Genomic DNA, 24,267 nt, shown 5'->3' with positions numbered 1-24,267 from the left:
AGTTTAATGACTGAAGGAGAAGCTTACACATTTGTTTCAAAAATCTGGAAAGAAGCGCTTTATCTCCTCTGTTCACGTTGGTCCCTTTTTTTAAACTTAATTTCTTTCTTATCTTCTGGTTGTTGTTTTTTTTATACAGGGATGATTCCCTATATATTTTAGTAATCAAAATTCTGATTATTATTATTATTTTATTATTTGTTAATTTTTACTATTTGCATTAGTATTATAATTATAATAATCATATTATTCCCCTGTTGTTATATTAACTTGTCATCCTGTTTGTTAAAAATTTTACATTTTAATCTTTTAACAGCACAGTGTGTAGTATACCGCAAAAATAAAATAAAATAAAAATCCGACACTGTTTGAATGCAACATTAGCTGCTTTTGAAGTGGATTGGGGTATTTTTTTTTATAAACCTTTAACTGTCTGTGTTCACTCCATTCAGTTCGAATGCATCGTAGCATTGAGTCTATCTAGTTCTTGTTCCTTTTTGATATGCTTTATTTTATGTTCAGCTTTTTTTAGTAGTAGTGATAGTAACATGATCCAAATCATTATTAAGTAAAAAAAATTCATAATGGTAGTGGATATTTATGACGTACATTTTAGTAGATTCAAAAACACTTTAACTGCATTGTAAATGCTGTATTTTGACTGTCAATGTTTGTTTTGTTTTGCACCGTTTTTTATTGTCATTCTTCTACTGTTTAATGGATTAATTATCAATTAGCTCTTTCTCTCGCTTCTTTTGTAAGTGTATGGATTAGAAGCTGAACAATTTGCCAATCACTAGTGTACTGGAAGAACAGATTTTTAGAAGTTATTCCTAAAAATAATTAATCCAGCACTTGTTTAATGATATTGAGTATTTCTTCTTCTCTAGTAATTTGATGGGTTTAGATCCAGGGCCAGTACAACGTCATATTGGGGCTGTATTGATGTTTCATTTGTGGGGCATTCCTACTACCAAGGAGCATCACCATAAAGTCACACTCCTCTTTAAATCATCCATGTTTTAAAACCGATGTGTAATTAACAAAATGAGCAAGCAACCAAATGCATTTTGCTAGACTGACATTAAATTCAGATGATTTCTCTATCATCCAGATTTATCCACATGTTAGTTGATGCCACAGACATGGATAAATCAGGGAATTCATGCATTTGGTTGCCAAAACAACCCCTGCATTTCCAGCAGCGCGCTGCCAACTTGTTTTTGTCCAGAGCAGAAATGTAGAAGGAAGGCTAAACCAGACTCTTACGTAACTCTCCTTCCGTCCAGCTGGTGGTTTCAGCAGCTTCACTGAAAAGAAGAGAAGTCTCGAAGCGATTGAAATCACAAGAGAAGCATAACTGCCGCCACTGTAAGACCCGTGGAGGGTTTTCTACACGCGTTTTAACCACAACAGGTGCATGTCAGAACTTTATGCAGATAATTACTTCCTCATTCCAGTGTCTGCACTACAAACATGGGAATGGCTTTACTACCAAAAAGAAAAAAAGAGAAAAATAAATAAAAACGGTGCCGAGATATAATCAGTATGCCCCCACTTCCTCTCTCTTTGGCATATAGGCTACCAGACAAACACTGACTTGGTGCTCACTGGTTTGAGAGTTTGTAAATGAAGCAAAGGAATAAATCTTGCTTTACCTTGCAAGCCTGTCATTGCGAGGGGGTTCAAGCCGATAAACATCATTTCTACAATGCAGAAGGGAGTACAGCTAACCACCAGCTCTGTAATTCAAGCCGCCGATCCATGCAGCTGCATCCAGATACCAACAATTTGACAAGCTGCCAAGCAGCATTCTTCCAGTAAAACAGATGTACTGTCACATATCAAGGAGGCACACAGTGGAAGCGAGGATGCATCCTGAGGAATGTTTAAAGTGCACATTTGGATCCCTGCCAAGAACTTAAAGATTGAGTTTCTCTCAATATTTATCGATCGGGTGTTGTTGCGGTCATCCAAGTCCTGACCGGATCGCAGTGATTAATGCAGCGACTGAACAGGCAGAGACCAACGGGTGGTTGGGCACTTACATTTCTACTGGCATGCCAGATTATAGGAAATGAATGAAGTATAATGAGACATCCACACGTTTTCAACACTGGTGGAATGCAGAAGGTCTTCTTCATAATTAGCTGTCAGTAAAACAGAAGTTAAAAAAGCTTGCTCAGTGTGGCGTTCGCATCAAAAGCGTGACAAAGATGAGTGGACCGATACTCTACAATAGCTGAAAAACTGCAGGTTTTTATTGAGTTCACCAAATTCCATGATGTAAAGTATTTATTGAGAACCAAGTGCAATATAGATGTTTTCCATCCGAGACGTTGCTCAACTGTTTCAGTGCCAAGCCCCTCGGCTCCCTTCATCTGGATTCCAGAAATGTTTGGTGATAATGACGGATGTGGGAAAACAGTGTTCTCATACACTGTAATCATAGTATTTTCTGTCATTGTACGTAATTACGCTTGAGCCAGACTGTAGCGACTACATGCTGGGATAAAACAAACAAACAAACAAACAAAAAAATAAACACGTCATTTATCTTATTGGCTACAAAGAAAGATGAGACTAAATTAGATATACACTTTGTGACATGTTGATAGCCCTGTTTATTTGTTGAAACACAGCAAAGACTTATTATTGGTTTTGTCATTAAAAAATTGCGCAAAAGTAAAAATAATACACCCGACCCACATAAGGATGACTTACTCGGCCGTCGCAGGTTTGAGTCCCAGCCTTGTGACCTTTGCTGCATGTCTTCCCTCTCTCTCTTTATACCTACTTTAATGTCTTTGCACTTTGAAATAAAGGCCAATAGAGTAAAAAAAAAAAACAAACCTTAAAATAGATAAATAAATCAGTAAAAACTTTGAAAATCAGTCTTTTATTTATTTAGACTTATTTGATTTTTCTAGAATGATGTTCTGGAATAAATGGCAGCACATTGGAGTTGTTACTTTAGTTCTGATTTTTATTTTTATTTTCCAAATCTTGTCGTCATGGTTTTTTGTTTTGGGCTTTGCTTTTCTGGAGAATTATTCACTCTAATTTTGCATGTCGTTCAGCTCGAAGAATTTTTACTTTTTTTTTCTTACTTCCGGATAGCGGCTATAACGTATATCCACGGCAACAATGTGTTTTTACAACCAAGAGCTGATTGGCACCCAAACGACCCAAATTCTCTCTTTCATCGATTATGATGAAAATTTCGTGAAAAACAGTATGTAATATATCTATGTATAAAATCACAGCATAAATTGGCTTCCACTTTCGTAAATAATGACAGTGAGAAATCTGATGGGTTTTCTTTAAATACTTGAAAATGTATTTTCCTCTCCCTCGTGCCTGCACCAGCTTTTGGCTCAAGTTGCACCCGTAAGATAATGTCCATCTACCAATGCTTCAGATTACTCCATCAAACTGCTACAGAGTGCAGCGTCATTGGATTTTAAACTGTGGTTGCATGTCGCCCTCTTGTGGTGGGAGGTGATATCTTCCCACTGCTCTTCAAAGAAAAACAAACGCCTACACGCTGATGTAATACATTTATTGAAAGGATAATTGTCACAGTACTTTACTGTTTAATATAAATGGTGCTCAGAGGAATATTGCTGATTGAAAAACGACCTACACTAAGACGACGGCATTACACAAAGACGCACAAGACATTAAAAACGTCAGACTTCTAGAAAATACTTAAAATCAAACATACATAAATAGACATATCAAAAAATACATGTTAATGTAATTACAAAACACGTCTCACACTATCAATGGAGCGTAAAAGGAAGAGCTCATGTACCATCTCTCAAAATAACCTCTTTTGGATTGACATGTTTTACACAAAGTCTTCTCTAAATTTGCTGTGTTGAGTTTCTCTGGAAACCCCCCAAATAAGGCAACAATAGGGCAGCACCACAGATGCAATACTGGAGTTAAAGGTAGGTAGAATCAAAGGCCACACATAGCTCACCCCGATAGATCTTACATACACGTTTCCAGCAGGAGACAACAGTTCTGGGTCAGAGGTCGAAGGTGTTGATCTTCCATGGCCTTCCTGAGCAGCAGTAGGAAACTCAAAGAGTGTGTTTGGAATGTTTAATGAGCCAACAGTAATGAGGCCTGGCCTTTAAAACACTTATAAAAGTTCAGTTCATTTAATGTAAATAAATGGACAGTATCATAAATACTTAGCTTAATAGGTGAATTTTTGCATAGTTAATTGATTTTTCTTATATTAAAAAGATGAAAATGGAATCAGAATGTTATTTTGCACAGAGCGTTTTGATTTGCAACCTGTGCAAAATCTACTTACATATCTCTGCAGGGTTTTGATGTTTTATTGGGATTTTTTTTTTTGTTGCTGTTTTTTTTTTTTTCTGCCTTTCCGGAGAACACTTCATGCTTTCCTGATGGCACTCGCAGCCAAGGTTTCTCGCCTGGTGGTCACAAACGCCTGTTGTTTCTCGTAGTAGGCTGCCTCATTAATAAAAGTGGGATAAACGGTGCTGGAGCCTTGGTAGTGGATGGACTTCCCGTCAAACGTTTGGAACATTGGGTCGCCAGGGTTCAGCGGCTCCCAGTCACAGTCCTGAAACAACAACAAACAACGGCCGTTGGGGAAGTAATTTGACTTTCACATCAACTAAAAGTTTAATTTCCTCCTTCCAAATAACATATCAGAAATCAATCCCAATGAACTTGAAGGGAGCTATACAGAGAATATCAAAGTATTCACCTGTCGGATGATGACGAATTTGGCCAGTCACTATAAAAGGGGTGAATATCTATGCAGTTACTTATTTTATGTTACACGTTTTTATTCAGTTGTCGTTATTTTTGAAGAAATTTGGGTTTTTTTTTGATAATTTTGTCAAGAAGGGGACATTTTGTTGATTGTGATTAATTTGTAGAAGCAATAAAAATAGTATATTATCCAAGAAAATTAATACTTTTTACAGGCACAGTATATTTGCCTTCACCCTTTTACCTGCAGGTTGGGGTGAACCATGGCAATAATGTTCCCGTTGGCATCCCTGGGGTAGTCCATCCTCTCCAAGACCCGGAAGACTTCCACCGTACATGGAGGAAACTCCATTCCTAGCCGACACACAGGAGACACACTCTGTGTTTAGGACAGAATCTGACATATGAATGGGTCTGACTCTAACTTAAGACACAGCATCTTGAGCTAGGAAGAAAAAACGTAATGTCGACTAAAGTGTTCTTTCTGGTTGATCTTCAGTCAAATCTCAATGTATTTTCTTGGACCAACACAACGTAGCACAGAACTGTAAATTAGAGGAAATCTCTTCTTTTTTCCCCTCATTCTGCACACAAATCTTCATAATATGTCGCTGAATTATTTTGCAGACAGCTATAAACTTTATCGAAATTCTGTCCTTCTTTTGAAGAAAAATAAGTCAAAGGAAAAACCACAAAACACCGGAAGGTCAAGAGTTTGACGATGTGGCAAACTCAAACAAAAAAAGTATCGGTATCAGTACCGGTATTGGGTGTATTAATTTAGTATCAAATCAACACCAAAACATGCAGTATTGCATACCTCAGGTTTGCAGTTGAGAAATACTATCCAGCCAACTTTCAGATGCTGGATTGAACAAGTTCCTTATTCTATAATCAACTCCTGCTTTAAACGTCTCTACAGCGTTTTCTCTGACCCATCTGCTTTATTCCTAGGCTTTCCTGACGATGTTTGTTCTCCAACGAATCTCAGAGGCCTTCACAGAACAGCTGTTAGTAATACATTTCAATCATTGCCAAAGGAACCACGAGTGCCCGGTGTCCTCATGGAGTAAAGTGCCCTTTTCAGCTGTGATGGAAGGATTTCTTAAAACCAAATCGGTCGTTTCATCGAGGCGTTCGGCTTCAATGCTCAGGAACATCGATTCATCACTATGCTGGGGCATTCATTAGCGCCGGTGTGGTCCCGCGACAGAAGGTTACTGCAACATTGGCAGCCGCGCTCTCACGACACGGAAAGCAACTGGCTCCCAACAAGAGGGCCCGTTCCAACAGCAGGACAGTCAGGGGAGACAAACAGGCTGCAACTGGGACTTGGCACAGGCAGCTGGGCTTATGTAAAGGGAAGGAAAGCACAGTGTTCAGTGGCTTCAAGCGGGATGAGAGAGCAGAGCGGCGGATTGACGAGCCAGATCAGAAGAAATGTAGAGATGAGTCAGCTTCATGGACATTTATTTTATTACAAAATGTTTCTTTTTCTAGAACATGGCAGACGATTTATCACTGAGTCATTGAAAGGCAAGTTTTTATTATTATTATTATTTTTAAATAGACCGTATGACAACTTATGTTTACATAAGCTTCTGTTTTAGCCCAACAGTCACAGTTTAGTAAACGCAAAGTCTTACGTCATCATCAGAGTTTCGCAGCAAAACAGAGCGGCTTCAAAAGCTCTACCTTCGTTAAAGAGAGAGATGAAGTCCAGGGCATGTTTGAGGATGACCCTCATAGCTTCAAAGATGTTACTTCTTAAAACCCCTTGAGGCTGAGGACCCACTTCCATTCCTGCAACGAAACAATCCAAAAGGTTGACGTTATGAAGAATCATCAGATGCCTCATACAGGAGCAGGTAGCAGATGGCAGAGACACCTATTTGCATAAAGCAGAGGGAATTTATCTCCCATGAACAGTTATTCACTGCGATAATGACCGTCGGTAATTTGGGGATTTATTGGAATCATTCTTTTTTCAGGTGGAATTATTATACAAACCAATTTAAAGAATTTTTCAAAACAAGAATTGGGCGCACAATGACCCTATAGGTAAAAATCTAACATACAGCCTCAAAAGTATCTGTGTACCTCCCAATAATTAGCTAAATGCTTTTTTTTTTTTTTTTTACCAAGTTGAAAAGAAACTATGTGGTTTAACAAAAAAGACCTGGTGTTATTCTGCCTTAAAGTTTGACAACTTTTCACATCAAAAATCATTAAAAAGCTCTAAATTCTTACAATGTCGACCAAAGATGATGAATATACGTACAAATGAATGTCAGACTGGAAGTACGTAATCTTTACATTGACAAATAAATCACTTCAAAAGTTTCAGTTATTTCACTGCTCTTTGATACTAACCTTGATTCTACATTGTAAACTATTTGAAAGAGCAGAGAAAATCCCTGGAGAGTCAGAGACTCACCAACAGGGTGCTTGGCCACAGAGCGAGAGGTGGAATATTTCAGCAGAGGGTGTTCATTCAGGAGAACAAGACAACTAGCAGGAGCGAAGGCTTTCTGTGAAAACAAAAACCAACAAGAACGTCATATAAAAAGAAAAAGAAGCTTTTATGACAAAGACTTATGCAACACAGTCAAATGCTTTAGGTTTCTGCTCGACAAAGTGGAAAATTACATCAGAACCAATTCCTCTAGGAACAAACATGACACAAACAGTGCTGTGAAACAGTGTTGTGCTCTCATTTTGGGTTTTCATTAGTTAGCTAGCAAGCGTGCCTGTATTTTGACATATCAGCTAGCTAGCTGATAGCTAGTGTCTGTATAGTTAGTGAGCGATACAGACAGCTAGCTAGCAAACAAGCTAGCTAGCTGTATAGCTCACTAACAAATGTATTGATTCTTATTTTTTTAGTTTAATCAAATGTAACTCAAATAAAAACTACAAACTATTTATTTTTAGCCATTCAGGTCTACGTAAACAGCAGAGTTCATGGTTCCCTTAATTACTGCAAGTTGTTCAAATCCTCGAGTAGCAATGCAGCGCCAGACTAGCACATCCAAAAAGTTTTGGAATAAAAAAATATATATTTATTTATGTATTTTTAGGTGGTTTTGGAAACTGACGGGAAAATGATTTCAACGTTGTACACGTCTGGCAGGAATCAAGGTGTGGATAGTAAAACTGAACTGCGAAGATTGTTTTTAATCAGAGATTAGTGTAAGAAAATCTTCTGTAATAACTCTCCCAAGAGCATGCAGAGAAACATTCACATAGATTCTTAGTGACCATGTTGCCCATCTGCTTAAATTATCCTTAGAGGAGTCAAACAACACTACAAGAAAATGTCCGCCGTTCTCAAACCAGCGGCGTGGATTTAACTGAGCACATCAGGCAGGAGGTAAATATAGAAAGGCTTTGCAGCATGGCCATGCATAAGCTGCAAAAAGCCTTTAAGAATGCACATCAAAATAAGTACAAGGATTTTGGGTGTATTTTATGTACTCTGATTTTAGTGGTAACTACTTTGGATTCATGCAACAAAATTTTCTGTGTATATAAACAGCCGATTCAGCCTTTTTAATTATATTTTAGATTTTTCTTGCTTGTCTCAGCAATGTTTCTCCTGCATCAAAAGGAACTGCTGGTTTGTTTGTTTTTTAGGATTTTTCAAAGATAGCAGAATGAATTCTAAATGTTACCCGATTACTGAAAATTTAAGGAATAAAATATTCCTTCCTGTGAAATACTGAGAGTTAGAACACTCAGATTCCTTAGTTTTATAACAAAACTTTGTTGCAATAATTAATGCTTCTAAAATTGCTATTTTGTAGCTCTCTGGTGATATGTCTTCATTCCTTTTTATGTTGTTTAAAAGAGCCCTGCTTTTTTCATTAGAACAACTAAGCTAATAAATAATGTCTCCCCTAGCAACGTCATGGTTAAAAGACTTTATTACATGCAGAACAAGCACCAAGCAGGTCTAATTGTTTTTGTTTTTTTGTTTTTTTTTAAAAACAATCTTTTTTTTCTCAGGCTAGTACAAGCACATACCGGCCAAAGTTGATTAGTTTTACTTGGTTAATCCTTCACGTAGCCTTTCCTCCCCAACACGGTAAAGCTAAGCAGGTCATTTTATTGGTAACGTATTCTAACCGGATCTGATTATAGACCACAAATCTTAGTAAATCACTGACTGGAAATGTAGAGAGAACCAGCAACTCCTTGTCTTCATAGTTCTCTTTTTTTTTTCTTACACAATTTAGTCCAAAATAAAAAACGTTTTCCAAATACACAACTCACAGGAGGAATCATCTCTGTGTTAAAATGTACTCTGTACCCATTAATTTAATTGTATTTTATTAGGATTTAATGCGATAGGCCAACACAAACAATTGAACGGTGAAAGAAACAAGAAAAGCGATTTTCTACATTTTTCACAAATATCCCAAAAAATGTAGAATGCTATTATATTTAGCTCCCTTAACACTTATAATAAAAAAAATTAAAAAAAACACGCTGCTAACAACCGTAACCCTGAAGCTCTGCTGCCATCTCAGATTTTTGCAGCCTCTAATCTACTCCTGTTATCCTTTTTGGACTTAATATGTCCAGCAGCATGATGCCGATACCATAATGATGCTTCACCACACCGTTGTGCTTAATGTTTGGTTTTCTATCGCAGGTGGCTTTTGCATGCAGGTCAGAAACTTTTGATTTTGGTCTCGTGTAACCAGAGTACCTTCCTCCACATATATGTGTCGTCTTCTGCGTGATTTGTTTTGCAAGCTGCAAATTGGGATTACTTTGGCTTTCTTTCAGCAGTTCTTTTATTTCTGACACTTCATGAGGATTCTTCTATCTGAGCTTTATTATATAAAACCCCCCATGTACAGCTTTGTGGCAGTAACAAAAATGTGGAAAAATAATTTTGTAAGAAACTATATGCCTGGTAGGCCTTTCTTCAAACTAACATCCTAAAGGTCGACTTAAAACTGCTGAGAGAGACCATCACCTTTATGTAATTCATCATCTGCAGATTGAAGGCGTCTTTGGAGCTCTCCAGGATCAGAGTGCAGCCCATGTTGGACGTGGTGTTGTGGAGGTCGAAGATCACGTCGTAGGCTTCGGCGCTTCCTTTGGGTCCGAACATCCTGTTGATCTCCTGGGCCCTCTGCACCTCGTAGGGCAGCTCGTCGCCTCCTGTTGCGCTGTACGACACAAACGGTGTCAAGTGTTTAGGGCTTCAAACATGTAGGAACAGCAACAGGTTTGACGGGCAATTTGTTTAAAACAAGATGTCTGCACTGCGCAGCTGTGGCTTGTGTGTACACACAGGGATCTCGCTTGTGAAAAATCAGTTGTGGATCCATCGGGGTGGAAGAGTAAAGGCTCATTTTCATGGTCTTGTGTGTTTGGACCAAAATATCTGTGAGTTTGTTTTCAGGTTAAACTCCCACCGAAAGTGCTTCTCTCTCAACTTCAATCGGCTCGTTCTAATGCATTTCAAAAACAACCACTGGTCTGGAAAACTCTAAACCACAGGAGTTCTTCTATTATTTATTTATTATTTTTTATTTTTTTTTAAGAAAAAGCTCCTCTGCAGTCCGCAGTCTCTCACTCACATCGCATATGGCCGTAGGACGCCGTTTTCTCCAAACATCAGCACGCTGTGGAGAAATGTGGACTCCAGCACATATGGGTTCACAGCTGAGAGACGTGCAGGTGCTGAGTTTGAGGAAAAGTAGAGCTGTCAGAGAAATTTTTTCTAATGAGCTGTTTTTAGAAGAGCTTCAAAGAGCTTCATCTCCTTCAGAGGGGACAAACAGGGTGGCAGCTGCACAGTTTTAAAATTAACCATTGTATCGCTCACATAATTTGAGGATAAATGACCGTTATAGGAAAAGACAGAAAAAAAAAAAACTTAGACAAGACATGATGTGGAAAGATTTGCTCGGATATTTTTGTGAACCTAACCCGTAAAAATGTAATCCTCAAACTGATCAATGTTTTACTTTTTCTAGTATTTATCCAATATTTAAATAGCTAGAAACTCCAGCCAAACTTTAAAACTACATGGAAGTCTATGTATTAATTGTTACTATATCGACAACGTGTTGATTATCTAAGCAAATCCATGTACAAATTCTGCATATTTCGTTTTACTGAGATGCATGTTACATCATATAAATTAGTTGTTTCTAAAGTATGAAAATAATGTCTCCCGCGAGTCTGAGATTTGTTTTTATGACACACAAGACAGATTATAGTCATGTGTGTTTAAGGAGTGAACATTGTAGATCCATGTGTGTGTCCAAAGTTTCACTGGAATGCCTAAGCTTCAAATATGTACCAAAGGTTAGTGGCCAGGGTAAACACAGTGCTGTGAATAAGTCCTTCTCCTGGTTTTGCTCATTGAAATGTGTCAAATCCGACAAATTTTAACGTGAAATAAGGGAAAATATAGACATGAACAACAACAAAGACCAATTTTCAAATTAAGAGTCTGTTAAGGAAACAAAGCCATCCAATCCAATCTAGTACTTTTGCAAAAAAAAAAAAAAATCATAAATTGTCTCCTCTAACAACATGAAGTAGGCCAAAAATATTCAAAACAAAGTGTCAAGTTCAAAAGACATATAAGGATGGATAAAGTCATTTAAATTCATCAATCTGGAAACAGCTGCAAAACTGTACCTAAAATTGTTTATTTCTGAGACTTTTAGCTGAATATTCTGCTGATTTAACTTTTTGGAAGGTGTGTTTCATGTAAAGCTAACCTGTAATGTCAGAAAAAGAACCACACTGACAGTAGTGATGGTAGTTTATGGCCTATAGTTGCTTTGCTTCTTTATACCCTTTGAATGTTACCGTGACTGATCATGTCAAACATGGTAGTGGTAGTATGAGGATCTGGGGTTGCTTTGTTACGCGAGGGCCTTACTTTTCTAAATTGATAAAAATTCACTCCCAGAAAACCATTAAGTAGAACATCTAGTAATTAGTTTCCCAAGCACACTCGGGTTGTACAGCAGGAGAATCATCCATAACACATCAACAAGTCTGCTTCTGAATGGTTACAAAAGGCAAAATCGTGAACATTTTAAAGTGACCTAGTCAAAGTCTGGATATGAACCCCTATTAGAAGCTGTAGTGTGGGCTTAAACAGGCCGTTGATACTGGAAAACCCTCCGTGATGTAAAAGTCAGATATACAAACACTTGGAGGCAGCTGATGAAGGGAGAACCTTTCACCAAGCACCTTGCTATACCACAAAAACAAAAGATTACAAAGTAATTTTTTTTTACTACAATTATCTTATTCCATTTAAAATAAGGATAATTATATTGATCTGGAAAATTACTACATGGTATTTTTCGTTGTTATAAGTGAAAAAAATCTGCCAGTGGAACTACTACATTTGGAACAATGTTCAAGAACTACTGACTTAAATCAAGCTAGTAGCTGCATCTGGCTGAAAAGTTACTTGTAAGTTAGTTTGTGTTATTTTAAGTCTAGTGAGATATTTCCACCGGAAATTAGACCCAAAAAATGTGTTTTTGCAACGTACAACACAGCAGAATAGATGGGATGGCTGCGGCCAGTCGGTGTGACAAACCAGGTGCTTTTTTTTCTTTTTTTGAGTCACTCAACTCTGTTTTTTTTTTTCATCCAAAACTAAGCGGCTCGCTCGTGCACGGAGCCTGCACGAGCGTTTGCGTAATACCCCGTTCTCCTTCTGAAATCAGAACAACAGAAAGTGACAGCTCAAATGGTTCGGTATCATTGCGCAGCTCGGTCACGTTCCGCTCACGTTGCTCCTGCAGGGTGTCTGGAAGTCAACTGCTGCCTGGCCAAGGAGGAGAGAGACGCGGGAGGAGGGGACACGCCGCTCCGCTGTTATTGGCTACTGGACACAAACACCAACCTATGATACCAACATGCTGATGCTGATCCACGTGACGTGACAGAGAAAGGACTATAGGTACAAGACTTGGGTGACCTTTGTAATATACAGTGAAAGTTATGTTACAATGTGCGTCCTAGCCCCGCGCGCGCCTGTTTTGTACATCGTTGTCATTCATACAACACTTCATGTTGCGTAAGTGCGTTCAAATATCTCGTAAAACAGAATAAAACCAAGTCTAAACCGCTACTGGAGTCATTGGTGCATTTTGTGGATCTCTAACACAAAGTTTCAACAGCAGAATCCCGTGCAGACCCATCATCCGACCCAGTGTTTGTTTACCTGAGGTTCTCCTGAGTAAAGGCTCGGTTCAGGTCCGTGTCCACGTATCGAACACACTTCTCCACAGCCTTCGGGTTCGTGATGAAGGGCTTGATCTCCAGTCCCTTTCTTTGGATCTCAGCGCTGTTCTGCGTCCACAGGTTAACAAGTGTCACGCCGGACATTTCGTTCCCGTGAGTCCCTCCGAAGATCGCCACTCTCCTGGCCGCGTCAAACCGCGCCGTGTTGTTGTTGTTGTTGCTGCTGCTGCCATTGGACATGACTAGAAGGTGGGAGCCGCTGCCGAGCGGTGTGTGGATGCCGCTGACGCGCTGGTCTCTCCGTGGTTGGAAAGTTTCCAACCGGAGGCTCGCACAGACTAGCCGTTTTAAATCCTCTGTTGGGGCTGCGTGTTGACGTAAAGGAGCGTGCTCGGCCAGCGACCTCTTCAGTCAGCTGTTACTGTGTGGAGAATCGCGGCCCGGGCCACACCCACTCATGTTGCCATCCCAAACACAATTTTTCTAAGCTAAACACACAGAAAAAGCTAAATGAAAATTATTAGACAAACAGATAGATAAAATTGAAACGGGGAAAGGAAAATGGCACCATGCATAGCAGGATTTACCAGAATAAGGGTTTCTATCCTGGAGATGTTTTGGTGCCTTATACCAAAAAAATAAATAAATACAATTAAAAAATATGTTGCAAATTACAAAACATTAATAGTTAGGGCTGCATATTTGCAAGCACAAATCTTTTTGACTCAATGCTGGTCCCAAAGAAAAGTATAATTTTCACATTTCTTTGTGCTGTTGAAATTAATACAAATTACTACAAACAGTAGCTTAATAAAACCACCACATGTGAAATGAGCCCACCACTTAGATATGAGGTGCAATTTTTTGTAAAATATTAACAGCATATTTTTTTGTGTCCCCCCCCAAAAAAAACTCAGGGAAGTTGGCCGTTTCTAAAGTCTGAACCAGGCACGTTTTAAGTTTCTAATTAGCTCATTTACAACTTTTGTGTCATTACCTTTCAAAATGGGAATCACATTACCATTAGTTACCATTAGTAACTAACAGTTAGTTACTATCCACTGCGAAGCAAATCTTGTATCAAGGCCTGAAAATTCAATAAGACAGGAAGAAGCAAAAACCAAAGAGAACATAAAAAGTGAGCTTATAACTTTAAAGTGCGACAAAGACCTTAAAAATTGGAGATATATCTCGTGACCTGATGAAGTTCGGATTGAAGTGTTTGTCCATAATGACTTATGTTAGAAGGAAAAAAAAAAGGGAGAAGTCTCCAAGCCTGACATTTTTTTCTTTTATTTGAATGTATAGTTTTTGTAAATATTCTTGAAGTTTTTGTACATTATGTCTCAATTTAAAAATTATTCAGAACTGTTCAGGTGTAAAAGTGCTTTGATACAAAATTAAATATAGAAAATAAACTTAATTCAGAACCCAAAAGGTTTTAAATTTCAACACTGTCACCCTAAAACAGTGGATAGTTCATAATAAAAGTAAATAAACCTTATGACATCGTGATCTATCTGCTCAGTTGTTTAAGTCTGAAAGAAAGTCTTTATCTGGATTATGAAGTCTTCTTTTTGCATTACGCTTTCTTTTCCTCTCCACACAGCGAGAGGAAGACGTCTCCAGTTCTGCTGGAAATGTTTTAGATGACGTTGCGTTAAACTTACAACCAGCCCCAGGATTTGTTCTGTCCTCCTCATCCGGATCCTCCTGTCTGCTTTTCTTCTTCTTCTTCTTCTTCTTCACAACCACCGCCTCTTCGGTTTGAGATTGCTCAATGCTCTCCAAACTTTTTGTGAGCCTTTCAGTTCTCTTGCGTTTCTCTTTACTCTTGACCAGCGCTTCAGATGTTTCCTCCAGCTCCCTTTCCTCACTCTCGGGGACAGTTGCTGACCTCTTCTTTTTCTTCTTGCCATCTTTTGATTCTTGCAAATGTTCAGAAACGTCTGCTGATTCCACGGCTAACTCGCCAGCGCTGACCTCAGGCTTTTCAGGACAGCCCTCATGAGCAGATGGAGACTGTTCCTCATCATCAGCAGAAAGGACGGAAGAAGTCCTTTTCTTTTTCTTTTTCTTTTTGCGCACAAGCTCCGAATAGTCACCAGATGCCAACATGTCCTCTGAGTTACTTTCGCTGATATCGCCCTTCTTTTTCTTCTTCTTCTTGGTTTTCGGTTCAATATCTTGCCTGTCTTTTGGAGTTTTCTCTACACTTTCATCTTCTTCCGCAAGTCCAACTTGGTCAGACACATGTTTCTTTTTCTTCTTTTTATAAACAAAGTCTGTATTTTCTGGCACGGTCGAGGCATCGTTTGATAAGTCCACATCTGTCTGATTGTCATCAGGCGACTGGTTCTTTTTCTTTTTGTGCTTTTTTCTTTTAAACCCATTGGACTCTAGCATTTCCTGAAAAACTTCACCATTAGTTGAATGATCTGTTGCCTGTGGTTGTTCTGTTGATGTTTGATTCAGATCTGAAGAGTATTTTTTCTTTTTCTTCCTTTTATAAACAAAGTCTGTATTTTCTGGCACTGTCGGAACATCGTTTGATAAGTCCACATCTGTCTGATTGTCATCAGGCGACTGGTTCTTTTTCTTTTTGTGTTTTTTTCTTTTAAACCCATTGGACTCCAGCATTTCCTGTAAAACTTCACCATTACTTGAATGATCTATTGCCTGTGGTTGTTCTGTTCCTGTTTGATTCAGATCTGAAGAGTATTTTTTATTTTTCTTCCTTTTCTTTGGGACATGTACGTCATTCGTCACAGTCTCTGCAGCTTTGTTGGTCTTTAAAGAGTCTGTATCAACATTTTCAGTTTCACACACCACAACAAAATCCTCCTCCTTCTGTTGGTCTGATTTTTCATCCGCCTCCTGTCCGAGATATTGGTTTTCAAGTTTCTTCTTCTTCTTTTTCTTCTTCTCCATACAAGGAGCTTCCACTGTCTCAGTGATAATCAGGTTTGCAGAGGGAGCAGTCTGATGACCCCCGACTCCCTCTAGAGTCTGATCTTTTCCTTCTTCTACACATTTGTCATCTTCTCTGTCCTTTTTTTCTTTCTTCCTCTTCTTTACCTTGATTGTTCTACACTCTATATCATCATCTCGTACACCGGTTTGTTCATCTGCCCCAGTATGAGGGCCCGTTGCTTCTCTATCGCTCTGCTCTGCACTCAGACCCCGGCATGTGGCGACGCTTTCGTTACCAAGCATCCGTTCATTCTCTTCAGGAATAAGACCACTTGGTCTACTTTCTTTTCCTCGAGATCTGCTCTTCCTTCCCATTTCAGTTTCAGCAGGGAGGTTTCCAGACGTTGACACTCGTTCATCGACCGACTTCGTCTCTTCCGGGATTTCATCTGACTCCTTTGTTTTTGAAGAGGACAGTCCCCTCAACGAGGATATCCGCATTGATCTTCTGCGGGTAATCATTCCCACTCCTCCCTGTGGCTCGCCTGCAGCATTGTCCTGCTCTTCATTGTGTTGCGTTTCTTCACTGGATCTCTTTCTGGGATTGCACCAAGGTTGGGAGTTCTTTGTTTTCGACACCACAAAGAGCTTCTTTTCCTGTGAGTTGACAAAAATTGTATGTTCTCAGGAAGAACTTTAACAAGCTTTCTTTTTTCTTCCTTAGAAGCTAGCAGCACACTCACCACCACTCGGATCTCTTTTTCTGTAGTTTCGTCTTCCTCTCTGAAACAGAAGTGTGGGGCAACATTATCCTCTTTACCACTGCTCTACAGCCAGAATGAAAGTATAGCACCATTGCACAACTGCTTCTAAATTAAGAAACATTATTTAATTTCTAGCATGACTTTCAGACATAATAATGATATTGATAATACTGATCTGGTGATCAACATTCGAGAGAAATTTATGGCTTGGATATAACTTCTACCAAGACGATATACTTTCTTGGTTGACGTACATCCAAATCTGCTCTCTTTATATCCAGGTCATCAGAACATAATAAAAGAGTGTTTCACCAACATTTGAATAGAAAAAAAAAAACTATCCTCAAAACACTGGATGATCTTTGACTTTTTAAAAATATTAAAATAATATTATTTTTTGCCAATTAAGATCTTAAGAGGGGTTAAGGTAATTACCTTTTACCTGAACAGAACTGCACCTGATCTGTTCAGCAAAATTTCATGGGTTAAATATATTTATATGCAAGCCCTTTTTAATGTTTTTAAGGAACTTTGCAAAAACAAGTCTTACGGGATTAACCTCATTCATCTGCCTTTGATTAACAGCAGCACTATTATTCAAAGGTATGTCTAAACTCCTCACTCGTATAGAAGGTAAAGTGTTTTCTATGCCTCTTCAACAAAATTTTGTTGGAGAGTTTTAAGTGTATGTACATGTTTTGGTTAAACAAACTTACTCTGACAAAGGAGATATGGCCTCTCCGTCCTGGTCCACAGTTGGTAAAGACAGCAGCAGATCTTCCCCTGTTTGATAGCTGTCCCAAAGCTGCTCCGTATATCTGAAGTAACCTCCCATGGCGTAATACTGCAATCAAAATGCATGTGCACTTTCTTTTTTTAAGTCTTCAACATAAGGAAAAGGGCATTTAAGTTTTCTTTTTGTGGTCGTACATGAAGTTTTCTGTTCTGATAAGATGGTAACCTCGTCACCCTTCTCTCCTTGAGGAAATGAAAGGTGAACTTCGGTGTTGTGCAGCTTTTCTTCTGCTGCTGCTCTCCGTCTTCTGGATGTTCCTCCTCAGAGGTGGATGCGTCATATTCATCTTCTGGTGAATCTCTGTGGGCCCTGAAGTTTGACCTCCGGTTTGAGCGCCTCCGTCGTTGAGGTGCACATTTCTGAGTGATGAACAAGCTGTCCTCTGAATCACTATAAACACACAAACACTTTCAATAAGGTACATCAGACAATAAGGTACATCAGACTCACTCCGGCAACTCCGGCAATTTTAGTTTTTACCTGTTTGTATCCTGTCCACTGTGCCGCTCCAGAGAAGACATCAAATGATTTGATATCTCCTTCGCGTCATCAGGAGGAGAGTTTACCAACATTATGTCACCTGGCTGAGCTGCCACATCAGTTTCTGGGAAGTTATCTGGGAGAACACAAGAGGAAGAAGGAACTGCTTCTGACATCGTGATAGCAGTAACTTAGAGAGGAATCACGAACACCGCAGATGCAGACGGGAAAACACCCTGAACGAAGCATTTGGTTTGTCTGAAGAAGACAAACAGCGGCACCAAAACAGCGGTGAGTGGAAGACGCGTGTACGGATAAACCCGGGAAGTGTTTAAGCATTAGCATCGTGACGAACTTAGCGTCGCCTGAGCGTCCGGGTCAGGCGTTAACTTCGCCGCCATATTGTGAGTGGCAGTTTTGACTCCTCACACTCGAAAGCTAAAAAAATTATATGGGAAGCGCGAACACGTTGGGAGCAAAGCAGAGGGGAGTAAAGTACCAAAAACACGTGCTCAAGTAAGAGCACTGCTTTGACATATTTTTACTCAAGCAAAAGTAAAAAGTCCAAGACATTACTCTAGTAAGAGTAAAAATGCTATTGATTAAAAAAAAAAAAAAAAATTTAAAGTTGCTCAAGTAATAACTTAATAATGAGTTGTTTTTTAGTATAGAAATCTGGGCAGATTTTGGCATTTTAAAGACTGAAATGAAATCCTTAATACAAATGAATATATGTTGTATACATTGTATTTATTTTACCACCAAATAGCACAGCAGGAGGTTAAGCAGAAAGAAATCTATGTTGCTTTGTATGTTCTGTAGGCATGTGTCTGTATCTGCATTAAATAAAATATTTCTGCTCTTCATTCACTGGAGTTAGTCACATCCAGAAATATTACTCAAGACTATTTTGATATTCTGAGTATCAATACTTTAAAAATAATATATTAAAAGCAAGACTGCATTGTAAAACTGTTCCTAAAAGTACAGTTTATCCAAAAAGTGACTCAAGAACTTTAGTATGTTTGCTTGATTATTTTGTCTTGGCAATTAATCTAAAAATATTTGTAGGACTGAATCAAGCAGATGGAATGGAATGGATATACATTCTGCTGGAATTGAAGGCTTAAGATGTGAATTTACATCTTACATTTACAATATTGTCAATATTCTAAATATGTTTCCTAAAAAATGCACTACCGCTGTATCTTGGTCACCTCTTTACATGGTTACGTTAATAATAATAATAATAATAATAATAATAATAATAATAATAATAATAATAATAATAATAATAATAATAAAAGTAATAGTTGTTGTTTATATTATCTCTTATGGGGAAAAAAACCAACATTTAAGGCTTCACATTCACAATTTCTTTTTGAGACAAATCAACTTTAGTGCATCTAAGTGACTTTGTAGAAAGTACTTTACTAATCCAAGAAGTCTGTTGTAGAGATTTCTACGATCAATATTTCGCCAGTTCGCTACATGTGTAGTTAATATGTTTCCTAAATATTATACATTTCGTATCTTAGTGAATGCTGTGTTAGAACTAATAACTAACAATAATAATAATAATAATAATAATAATAATAATAATAATAATAATAATAATAATAATAATAATAATAATAATAATAATAATAATAATAAAAGTAATAGTTGTTGTTTATATTATCTCTTATGGGAAAAAACAACAACATTTAAGGCTTCACATTCACAATTTCTTTTTGAGACAAATCAACTTTAGTGCATCTAAGTGACTTTGTAGAAAGTACTTTACTAATCCAAGAAGTCTGTTGTAGAGATTTCTACGATCAATATTTCGCCAGTTCGCTACATGTTAACATTTGAAATATTATACATTTCGTTCTTAGTGAATGCTGTTGTTAGAACTAAAACTAACATATATAGCTGCATATACAATGATATATCTGATAAATGCTTGTTGTTATTCAAGACAAATTTTCCAATATTATTTGTTTGAAATAAAACAAACAAACAAACAAAAAATCTTAGTTTTCCCAGTTGTAAACCGGAAATGAGGAGGAATCTTCTCGCCTGTGTTTTCTCTTTGGTTGGACTTTAACCCTAACTGTTCCTGCTTGTCTCCGCAGAGCTAACAGCCCCAGAACTGATTCACTGTCACCGTGGAAGAAGTTATGGCAGACATCAGCAAAACAGAGAAAGTCCAGCTGCACGCCCCGGCCCTCGAAGAGCTGCGAGGAGGTAGGGACCACTAGAGAAAGAGAGACAAAGTTCCCCATGCATGTTTATAAAATTGGGTTTTCAGTTTGACAGCGCTGCTTGCTGGTTACAGTGTTGCAGGCTGGGCTGGAAGCCAATTTTGCAGAAGTTCAAGTGAGCGTTGTGGAATGTCCAGATCTCACCAAGGAGCCTTTCCTTTTTCCTGTCAAAGGTATTTCATAGATCAAAATTCAGGAATAAAAATTCTTGAATAATGCTGTCCTGGAGTATTTGTTACATTTCTTTGCCTTTTCTGTTCATGTCCTGAAGGTCTGTGTGGTAAACCTCGCATTACTGATGTTGGAGGTGTACCATATCTGATCCCTTTGCCTCAAACACATAAGGTTTTTTATTTTATCTTTATTTTTTATGCATAGCTTGCAGATTTTGCATAGAATAGAATAGAATAGAAGTACTTTATTCATCCCAGCAGGGAAATTACTTCGCAGTTGCAGCATAGAGACAAAACACAGTAACAACTAGTTGTAGATAAATAAAATAAAATATAAAATGCTATAAATTGTAAAATTGTAAAGTGCTGTAAAAAATAAAATGCAACTTAAGAGCAGTCCTTGCAGAGATACAAAAAAAAAATGCTGTCCATTTTAATAAAGAGTTTTTCACTCTTTGTCCTTATGTTATGTTAGGAATACAATATGAACGTAATATCCAAGGAGCTGGAGCTACCGGGAGCTTTTATCCTTGGAGCAGGAGCCGCCCCTTCCAGAATTACTGGGATGAACGCTGAGGTAAATTATTATATGCAAGAAATTTACATTTAAAAAAATAAAAAATAAAAAAATCAATAGTTAATAAAACGAACACTGTGTCCTACAGCTCATGCCTCTTGTTCTCACTGAGGCTGAAGGAAGACCAGCTGTCAACGGGAGCTACTTCTCCTCCATCAATCCAGCTGATGGTCAGTGTTTGCAAGAAAAGTACAGTGACAAATTCTCTGACTGCAACTTTGGACTCCTGGGGAATCTATATGCCTGCGAGGGGAAGCCTGGAAAGGTATCAGTGTCAAAGTGGATGTGAATCTTGCAAGAAATGAGTGAAGGCAGATATTTTAAAATCAATGGAAGGTAATGAGTAATTTTGGGGGGACGATTAACCCAACTCTGTTATTAACTGCATGCACTTTTGCCCCATCACAAGTGTGCTCTCAAACATTAACTGAAGGTCAAGGAGCTGATGAAGCTGATCGTTCCCCTCTGCCTGCGTGCGTCTCTCCAGGTCATAGAGGTGCGAGCCAAACGGAGGACAGGAAGTAACAGTCTGGTAACAGCACTGAGGAAGACTCTGGAAGCGCAGTATCCAGAAAAGAGCCTGGCTCTGGGAGGCACCTTCGTCATCCAGAAAGGGAAGGCTAAAATCCACATCATGGTAAATACTGGATTAGGCTGAGATTCTGATAACATTGAGAAAAAAAGTTTAACCTGATCTAATTGTTTTTGATTCAAAGCTGATTGCCAAAATGTTCGTGGCAACACCAATTCTAAAAGAGTTGGTCTAGATGCGCCTGGGAAGTTGTTATTGTTGGTATTACCTGTTGTGCTAAAAATCTGAACTATTCTATTATTTTTATGTGTCCTTCTCTCAGCCAGCTGACCTGTAGTGCGCAGTAACAAAGGGATCCTCTTTATGTCCTTAAGAACCAAGTCTTTTGTTAGTCTACTAGCCTTCCATAGCCATCAAATTATATCTTAATTCAGCAAAAAATATGTAATTATAGGTGTAATTATTATTCTAAACATGGTGTTAACTGACGAGAGGATAGCCAAAAGAGGGTTTATTTATGTTGCTTGTAAACAATTCAGACTCGCTGTAATACAGACCACTACAAGAGATCTTCTCTGCAACAACCATCACAATCTACAAGAGCGCTTTTGAAGAACCTGAGTTAATAACATTTAATTTACCTTTGGGATCAATCAAGTATTTTTGAATTATAAGGAAAACAATGTGATGTCACAATAGTGCAGTGTCACTACACTACCTCTATTTAGGCTCGTCATGTTGATCAAACTTTGTCACAGCCGCTGAGCAGCCGTTCGAGACACGTTCAGTTTTGTTTGAGTCACTACTCTGTTGAATACTGACACTGAGCAAGAGTGAGATATTCACAGCATTTACAAGAAAAAGTGATATATCTAAGAATCCAAAGAAGAGAGAAGAATGCAGTCCATTGAAATGGAAACATCGGACAACGTTGTTGAAAGGGAAGTGGACCCACCTAGAGTCAGGTGCAATAAGAAGAGAAAGGTGCCATTCAACATTTGTTATGCGCAGAATAAACATTGTCTTGCTGATGATGGTTCACTGGTCTCTGAAACCAGGCCTGACGATTCACTGATTTATTTCTGTGCTTTGGATCATCGATAGCCGAGGGAGTTCTCAGCCTGCCCTCTCAACACCGACGACGAAGTCAACCGCTGGCTGAAGCACTTTGAGGTCAGCGCTCCGCTCATCTGCCAGTCTGTGCTCGTATCCAGAGACCCTGTGAGTAAAGCAAGCAGCTCAGTAAAGATGCTGAAGAACAGATTGTGGCGTTTGCAGTCACTTTCTTTTGTCCTGGGTTTCCAGGGCTTGGATTTGCGTGTGGAGCACACCCATGGCTTCAGCCACCACGGAGAAGGTGGTCACTACTATATCGACACCACGCCCGACACCGTGGAGTACCTGGGCTACTTCCTCCCCGCAGAGTTCGTCTATCGCATTGACAGACCCAAAGACACACACACTGTTGGTCGAGATTGAAAAGAACCTTCATAAACAGTGATGACAATGGAGGTTTGGCTGTATAAGTACATCGTACTGATAGTACGCAATTTATATGTCCATCCTAATCATTTCTGATTTTAAATCAAGTCTGCTGTTGACGAACAATTGTCAAAGGAAGTTATTTGTAGTGTACTGACATTGTCTCTGTGAAAAAAGTGCTTCGAGGACCTTGATGCTTCAATCGTAATATGATTTAAAAAGTATGAATGATGTCTCATTCAGATTCACCAACATCTGGGGAAAATTCTTTGATCATGGGATACAAGTATTTCAAATTTTAAAATACTGTCTAAATGAATAATGCAGTAAATTCTAGAAGGTGAATTATCCTGAAAGAAGATGATCTCAGTTTGTATTTTATCATTGCTCAGCTACATTTTCAGTATGTAATGACATAATAAACTCGCATCCCTTTTACAGCTAAGTCTCTGAACTCCTGTCACCCGTCTAACAGAAAAACTTTTCATTTGCCAGTTTGTCATCTCTCCTACTCGGCTAACTTATTGTACAGAATGCGACTGTGACCAGATTGTCCAGAACCAGATAATCTCTCGGCATCGCTACGTAAACAGCTTGTTCCGAACGGCTTGTTTCTCTTACCATCTATTCAGAATGGGAACGTCAAGAGGACATGACATTTGAGTCAGGCTGATGGGTGTTGATCTTTAAAAGACAAGAAATTGTAGGGAGAAAATAAAAATTCAGCACCACGTGACAACAAGGTCCTGAACAATGTGGCAAGAAATCTTCACTTGTATGGAGTGAGTGAGTAAATAGGTATGTGTTAGATGTGTATGTGCAATAGGAAAGACAGAACATGTGTGTGTGTGTAGGTCTTCAGCTAGAGCTGAAGTTACAATGTCAAATCTGTCAATGTGGACAAGCTCTACGAGCGCAGGACACTGAAAAGAAACTGAAGAGTCAAATGTTGTTTCTATATAGTTTTTAAGACAAGAAACCAACTCATTTACTGTGCAGACTAAAATGTCTATTTGCAAAATATTCTCGTCCCAACTGTTCTCAAAATCTGTAAAGAGAAAATAATTCTGTTGCTCTTGGCCCAGATGATATACCTTTCCTTATTTCTAAGCTGTCTGTAGATCTGCAGGTGACTGCAGCTGGGATTTTAAAGAAATCCCGAACTTCATGAATTGACCACAAGGAGCAAGACCTTGTCACCATGATTCCCTACAAAGAATGTTGTAATTTGCCTATTGAGAAATCGAGAAATAGTTCCTCAATTGATGCAAACTGTGCCTCATTAAATGTGACTCAGAT

At 38.6% G+C, this 24,267-nt stretch overlaps 3 protein-coding genes across 3 annotated transcripts; 1 reads left to right on the top strand and 2 right to left on the bottom strand.

The window, feature by feature from the left end:
• Positions 1 to 3,545: 3,545 nt before the first annotated feature.
• Positions 3,546 to 14,128, bottom strand: aspa (aspartoacylase). The gene is made up of 6 exons (XM_044139729.1): positions 12,983 to 14,128; positions 9,749 to 9,944; positions 7,199 to 7,292; positions 6,457 to 6,564; positions 5,006 to 5,115; positions 3,546 to 4,606 (listed from the first exon to the last, which is right to left on the bottom strand). Exons 1-6 carry the CDS (start codon positions 13,240 to 13,242, stop codon positions 4,415 to 4,417), a joined length of 960 nt encoding a protein of 319 aa, XP_043995664.1. The 5' UTR covers positions 13,243 to 14,128; the 3' UTR covers positions 3,546 to 4,414.
• Positions 14,129 to 14,279: 151 nt separating this feature from the next.
• LOC122844367 (eukaryotic translation initiation factor 5B-like) lies at positions 14,280 to 18,143 on the bottom strand. Its single transcript, XM_044139727.1, has 5 exons — positions 17,956 to 18,143; positions 17,610 to 17,865; positions 17,396 to 17,523; positions 16,659 to 16,698; positions 14,280 to 16,572 (listed from the first exon to the last, which is right to left on the bottom strand). Exons 1-5 carry the CDS (start codon positions 18,129 to 18,131, stop codon positions 14,527 to 14,529), a joined length of 2,646 nt encoding a protein of 881 aa, XP_043995662.1. The 5' UTR covers positions 18,132 to 18,143; the 3' UTR covers positions 14,280 to 14,526.
• Positions 18,118 to 23,408, top strand: lg15h11orf54 (linkage group 15 C11orf54 homolog). The gene is made up of 9 exons (XM_044139728.1): positions 18,118 to 18,246; positions 20,076 to 20,187; positions 20,279 to 20,377; positions 20,476 to 20,549; positions 20,853 to 20,954; positions 21,043 to 21,219; positions 21,442 to 21,591; positions 22,591 to 22,707; positions 22,792 to 23,408. Exons 2-9 carry the CDS (start codon positions 20,121 to 20,123, stop codon positions 22,963 to 22,965), a joined length of 960 nt encoding a protein of 319 aa, XP_043995663.1. The 5' UTR covers positions 18,118 to 18,246; positions 20,076 to 20,120; the 3' UTR covers positions 22,966 to 23,408.
• Positions 23,409 to 24,267: the final 859 nt, after the last annotated feature.

Source organism: Gambusia affinis, linkage group LG15 (assembly GCF_019740435.1).
Source record: "Gambusia affinis linkage group LG15, SWU_Gaff_1.0, whole genome shotgun sequence".
In the NCBI taxonomy this organism is placed as follows: domain Eukaryota; kingdom Metazoa; phylum Chordata; class Actinopteri; order Cyprinodontiformes; family Poeciliidae; genus Gambusia; species Gambusia affinis.
This window is presented reverse-complemented; position numbering and strand designations above follow the sequence as displayed.